Source organism: Nicotiana attenuata, unplaced genomic scaffold, assembly GCF_001879085.1.
Source record: "Nicotiana attenuata strain UT unplaced genomic scaffold, NIATTr2, whole genome shotgun sequence".
Taxonomy (NCBI): domain Eukaryota; kingdom Viridiplantae; phylum Streptophyta; class Magnoliopsida; order Solanales; family Solanaceae; genus Nicotiana; species Nicotiana attenuata.
The window spans coordinates 143,531-150,554 of NW_017671156.1; the positions used below are offsets into that span (position 1 = coordinate 143,531).

The following is a 7,024-nucleotide window of genomic DNA, read 5'->3' on the forward strand; positions in this document are numbered from 1 at the left end:
GGGGAGTGAAACAAACTCCCATGAACTATAAGGATTGTCTGCATCTTCAAAATTATGGTCCTTTCAAACAAATAACTGGGAAAACTTTGCTATAATTATTGTCTCATTTACTAGCAATATTAGTATCACATGGCACATGTCCTTTTGAGATCTAAGCTCCTTGACTCGTTCCTTTGAATTTTTGGGCCTGTTTATTTGAAGGGTTAAAGAAAAGGATAGGAGGTCATAAATTCTTCTTGAGCTTTATTCTTATGGATAAACAAGTTCTTCTATGTGCACAATTTTTTGAAACAGGAATTATTTTGCATGTCAAATAATTATTCCTATAAGAAAAATTAAAGATAATGATGTAAGAAAGGTGTCGTAAATAGGTTAGATCAGCCTATCATTATTAGTGCTAGTAATACAAAGTTATGGTGTTTTGGGGCTTAAACTTCAATGAATTACCAAGGTAGTCATAAGAGATCAAAATAGCTACTCAAAGAAATTGAGGTTATATTAATGGTACTATAAATTGTGACAGATCATATATGTACATATCTTTCATCTACCTTTTTGACTTTTCATATTTAGCACGAATCTGTTTAAACAAAAATTCCAAGAAAATTTACACACTTAAAAACAGGTTAAACAAGCATCGGAGAGGTCTTATCAAAGAGGTGGAAGGATTCTTGACGAGTTGGTAGAAAATGGCGTTCACATTAATCAAACAGTAACAGTTAGTCCTTATGGTGGCTGCAACTTTACATCAATAGGAGAAGCCATTGCATTTGCGCCTAATAACTCAAAGATTGAAGATGGATATTTTCTCATATACGCGAAGCAAGGATACTACGAGGAGTATGTTGTCGTGGCCAAGAACAAGAAAAATATTATGTTGATTGGAGAAGGAGTTGATCTCACTGTGATTGCTGGTAATCGAAGTGTCATAGATGGCTGGACAACCTATAATTCAGCAACCTTTGGTAAGTAAACTATGCCTTCCATTCCTTTTGACATGATGGATAAATTTGCTAGTAGTAATTACTTGATTCTAGTAGTTCCATGTTTTCAGGCTACAGAATGTCATATTAAGGTTTCCTTCAATATACCTGTTTCGTCTGGGTCATTATGCGCAGGGGCAGAGGTAATGTATCGATTGTGGATTCGCACGAACGCAGTAGCGTTTGCTTAGATGCTGTTTTATATTAGAAAATTCATTAAATATGTATAAATATGCGCATTGTGAACCCAATAACTAAACCACTTACGAGTTCGGTAGCAGGTTCAGGATCCATAAACTTCAAATCCTGGGTTTGTCTCTTATTAGGCGCCGTTGGATTTAAAAAATGAAAATGAGAAGTTCCTACATGCACCCTCCAATAGCAAATGGATGAAGTGTTTGTTAGAAATTGGATGAAGTGCTTGCTATAATAAGTCACACCACTTGAAAAATCTACCCCTTGCTCATTTATCTCTTTCTTGGTTGTAGGCCTTCTATAAATGGACAACTTCTTTTCAAACTTCATGTTTTAAGTATTAACACTATATTTTTTGCAAAGGGTAAGCTATAGGTATGAAAGCTTTTTTCGTGTGCAGCCGTGTCAGGGGAGCGGTTTGTAGCCATAAACATAACATTCAAGAACCTAGCTGGTCCTTGGAAGCACCAAGCTGTAGCTCTAAGGAACAATGCGGACCTTTCCACATTCTACAGATGTCGTTTTGAGGGCTATCAAGATACTTTGTACACGCACTCTTTAAGACAATTCTACAGAGAATGTGATATCTATGGTACAGTTGACTTCATCTTTGGCAATGCAGCTGCAATATTCCAAAACTGCAATATGTTTGCTAGGAAACCAATGCCAGACCAGAAGAATATCTTCACAGCACAAGGCCGAAGTGATCCCAACCAGAACACTGGCATTTCTATCCAGAACTGCACCATTCAAGCTGCCCCGGATTTGGCTCAGGAGATGAATCTCACATTGAGTTTTCTTGGACGGCCATGGCACAATTACTCTAGGACTGTTATCATGCAGTCTTATATAGGAGATGTGATCGCGCCTGTTGGATGGTTAGAGTGGAATGGAACGAATGGACTCGACACCCTTTACTATGGGGAGTTTGAGAATTATGGACCAGGGGCTAATACAACAACAAGAGTACAATGGCCTGGTTATAACTTAATGAATGCTACACAAGCAATGAACTTTACTGTCTATAATTTTACTATGGGAGATACTTGGTTGCCATTTACAAATGTTCCTTTCTCTCAAGGCCTGTAGTTGGAATTCCTGTATAAATCAGATAGCTTTATGTACCTTTGTTCCCATTCTTTTCATCAATTTTATTCTTTAACTTAATGCTTAGATGAAATTTCACACAGAGTTTCACTGAATACTAATGCTCTTGTTGGTGTGGTAAAAGGAATATATGTAACTTTTTCACCTCTTTCTTATGTGTGTTTTTACATCATGTAATTAATTTTACATTTGTCAACACAGAAGCAAAGAAATAAAAATGTATTTGTATATGCTCAAAGAAAATGTTCGTGTATTCAATGATCTCAGAAAATTAACAGAATTCAACCAAGAAACTTCAAGTTAAGAGGTGAAGTGATAATACTTCAACTATCAACTCTCCTCCAAAAAAGTTCTCTATTTTTTTTTACTTATATACGCAGGCACCAAATAATTAATTTTCCAAATTCTGTTTGTTTTAGCTGTTTTCGTTAGAAAAAATTTATTTATTTTTTGAAATTTCCAAACTCATTTTGTTGAGTTTTCAAAAGATTTGAAAAAATGATTTTGAATCATACAAAAATAGCTCAAACAAACAGAGTTTGCAAAAAGAGACTCAAAATCCTATTTTCAAACAAACGCCTAAAATTCTCCAATTATGGCATGGATTACCTTTTTACCTGTCAAGCTGTAGCCTTAAGGACTTCTTTGAATCAAAAAGAGGAAACATATAAGACAAATGAAAAGAAAGCAAATAAAGTTAAAGAAAAGGAAATAACGCATAGAATGATAGGAAGTTTCTTGTATCAGAAAAGATTTGGACGGTGCTGTAATATAATGCAAAGTTTGAAACTTAACGCATGAGAATTTTTTGGTTAGTGGATATTCCGTGGTCCATTTCCATCATATTTAGTTTGTATCTTGTACCAGAAATATCAAAGAATTGCGAGAACTATTATAGAATAAAAGATTAAGATATACTCAAGTGACACTTTGTTAGGGATATAGTAGATATGCCCTAGATCCAGTCTCATATTTGATAATTTGAACATATTTTGTGAACGTTATTTCACTTAAAATATATATATGGCATTTGATATTCTTTTATTATTATTATTAATTGCTTGGTTAATTTGATAAGGTCCTTGATTAAATTTTGAGACTTGTCATCGTGATGGAGATCATGATAATGAGAGAAAAGTTTCTTATAATTTGATCTAAATTTGTTCTTGATCATAGGATTATTAATTTGGACATTAGTAATCCGGTTAGATTAATATTTATGTGATCGTCTTTATTGGATAAAGATTAGTTGATCTCATTAGCTAAATCACATAGATAGATGGTGCATATAGAGATATGGTCATTGAACCGACTCATTGCATAATTCCTAATGGTTAGAATTATCATAAACTGTCAATAGGATATTCTCTTGAAGAATGTGATTTAAGAGTTTCCTTTGACCTGAGATCGCCATAGTAATTGACAAGTTATTTCCTGTGCTTTGAGACCAGACACCTATTGCCCTAGTGCGATAGTTGAAAGGATATTGGGTATGACCAAATGCTTGTAGAATTAGTGATTGATCAAGATGGAATCTGTCAACTCTTGGTAATGAGTTTAAGCTCCATGTTGTCATGAATTATAAACGACCAAATTAAGACCTTGGCCAGGGCAATTGAATGAAAAGAAGAAAAGAGTTTCTTAGGTCATTCAATGGTCGATTATATTTGACATGCACACATAGTTGGTCGCCTATTAGGATTTGACAGTTGAACCATATCCGGTGACCCAGAGCTATAAGGACAGAAGGAATTACTACATTATTCTTCTACTGGTTCTTAAGAGTAAATTGTATACTTCATTCTATCCGGTCGTTAAGGAATGTTGCTAGGCGCCACCCTTGATTAGTATATTGATATGATCAATTTACTACCGGCTTAGTATTGAACCTATGGGGTCGCACACTAATGACAGTTCTGATCTTTGCTAAAGGATTAATTTTTTTATTGTTTGGTAATTAAATTAAAGGATTTAATTAGTCAAACAAATTTAGTTATTAGTCCAAATAAAATATTATTATATTATTTGCTAGCACAAAGGATATAATTAATATTGTGAACAAATTAAAGTTTTCTATTTGGAATAGAAAATTAAAATGTATCTATTGGTTAATATATATATATATATATATATATATATATATATATATATATATATATATATATATATATATATATATTAACCTAAGTAAATTATTACCTCAACCAAAAAGGAAAAGGGTTTATAGGTGAAGCTATATAAAGGTGATGGAGAAAATTTGCCGCATTATTAATTCTTGAGAAGAAAAATACTTTGTGAAAGTGAGAGTGCAATACAACGCCAAGAGAGAAAATTCAATCATAAGAAAGGTGTTTCTTGTTCTTCTAATTTGAGTTGAGATTTTTGAAAAAAATTTCAACCCAATATTCTTCGTTCAATTTGTTCGCGGGTTTCATTGATCAAAGAGTTGATAGCAAGGATCGGTCTCGGTGTGGATACGCATAGAGTCTTCGCACTATTGAAGAATTTTTTAAACGAGACTCTCTTCACCAGGTACGTCTCAGATCCGATCTTTGACATGTAAATAAATTTTAAACACGAAAAGATCTGTCTAGGATTGTTATTGTCTTCCGTTGAACACCTATATGCAATCCTTCAGTGGTATCAGAGCCGTGGTTTATTGTGGCTAAAATTTATTTACGAAATATTTTAAGATTATATTTGAAGAGTTCAAACCATAATACAAGTGTCTTGTGCAATAGTCAAATTGTTTGAATGCATATGGATTGATATAACTTTATTGTGAATAAAATATATATATATATATATATATATATATATATATATATATATACATACATACATATAAGTTAAACTATTGAGATAGTTCGTAACTTGAATTTGAAATTTTTGTATTAGATACGACTGTAATCTATAATAGGCTATTGGATTCTACTGTTATTTTAAATGGTATTAGTTCATGAGATGTTAATTAATAATAGTTTTCTGGCATGAATTATTTTTATGTGATATATAAGATAAACATGTTAGAAGATGTTGAATTTCGTTTTTATGTCACGTGCTTGTTCATTACATAATTTTGAATTATTTATAACACGTGGTGTAAATTAATTTAGGACAAAGCATGTAGACAACTTGAACCAAATTCGCATGCTATAAAAGATTTGATCTTTATGTTATTAAAAGTTATTTTAGTAACAACTCCCTCTTACTAAAATTTGAGTTCTTAAATAATAAAATATAAGATATTTTATTATAGAGCTATCCATCAAAGTAAATTTTACTTATTTCCTGTTTATAAGGAGCATCCTGACTACCAGGAGACTTATAGTTCGAGAATATGTTAAAATTATTTATTGCATTAGATGTGTGGATTGAAAGAATTATCCAATTTTATACTAGACGCCTGGACTATCCGGGGAGTATAAATTTAATAAGTTCTTTGCTATCATGATGGTTGAACTCAACTATGCCAATAGGATCGACCCGACTACCAGGGGACTATTTGACATAGAGCTATTTAAGAAAATTGTATGGGGATACAATTGGTAAGAGTACCTACCTTTAAAATATATGTGAGAAACGACTTGACTTCCAAGGGGCTCATACATATTTTTAAAGGATTCCTTTACTCCACTAACAGAAATAAAGATTTTGTAACTATAATGAGGGAAAATAGTTTAAAATAATTAGTGGAAATATCACTTAGATAAAAGTCCATGTCTTTATGATATGTGTAAATTTGTTCATATATTATTGTCTTCTCTTTTCTAATTTTAGATTTCTCAATATGCCTGCTATATCACTGCGTGGAATACTTGAGACCAACAAGTTGGTAGGACCAAACTTTGATGATTGGTACAGAAATTTGAGAATTATTCTCATGCATGAAAAGCTTATTGTTGTGATCGATAAGCCTGTCAAGGAAGTCCCAGATGAGGATGATGATGATGCTACCAAGATTTAACAGAAATACTTGGAAGAATGTCTTACTACCAAATGCATCATTCTCGCTTCTATGAGTTCTGAACTGCAGAGGAAACATCAGGATATGGATCCAACTGCAATCAATGAACATCTTAAGAAGATGTTTGGTACACAAAGCAGGACATCTAGATACTAGCTATCTAAGGCTTTATTTGGATCCAAATTGACTGGAAACTCTCCAGTTGGACCCCATGTCAATCATATGATTGATCTTATTGAAGAACTTGATAAGTTGGGGTGCAAACTGGGTAAAGAGCTGTCTCAAGATTTGATCTTGAATCCTTTTCACAATTTGTTATTAATTTCAATATGCATAAAATGGATTGTGATCTTCATGAGATGCTTAACATGTTGATTGATTATGAGAATCAACTTGCATCTGAGAAGAAGAAAGGAACTATCATGTTGGTTGGAAACTCTTCTAAGAAGAAGGGTAAGGGTAAAAGTAAACCCAAGAAAAAGCCTACTGCACCTAAGGGTGGTGTGACCAAACCCAAAGGCAAAGAAGGCAAAGTTGACCAATCTGATACTGAATGTTTCCATTGTAAGAAGATAAGACATTGAAAAAGAAACTGCAAGGAGTATCTTGCAACTCTAAAGGACAAGAAACAAGGTAAGACTTTAATGAAAAATGATTTCAAGGTTTCTTTAACAACTACTGATTCTTCATTGTAGGTATTAGATACTGGCAGTGGTTATAACATCTGCAATATGTTGCTGGGGTTCCAGATAAGTAGAAGGTTAAAGAAAGG

At 33.0% G+C, this 7,024-nt stretch overlaps 1 protein-coding gene across 1 annotated transcript in view; it reads left to right on the top strand.

Annotated features, from left to right (window-relative positions):
- Positions 1 to 2,429, top strand: part of LOC109206310 (probable pectinesterase/pectinesterase inhibitor 25) — a 6,713-nt gene extending 4,284 nt beyond the window's left edge. Inside the window, exons 2-3 of the mRNA XM_019369126.1 lie at positions 626 to 965; positions 1,579 to 2,429. Of these exons, the coding sequence (XP_019224671.1) occupies positions 626 to 965; positions 1,579 to 2,267 (1,029 nt within the window). The 3' untranslated portion in view covers positions 2,268 to 2,429. The remainder of the gene's footprint in view (positions 1 to 625; positions 966 to 1,578) is intronic.
- Positions 2,430 to 7,024: the final 4,595 nt, after the last annotated feature.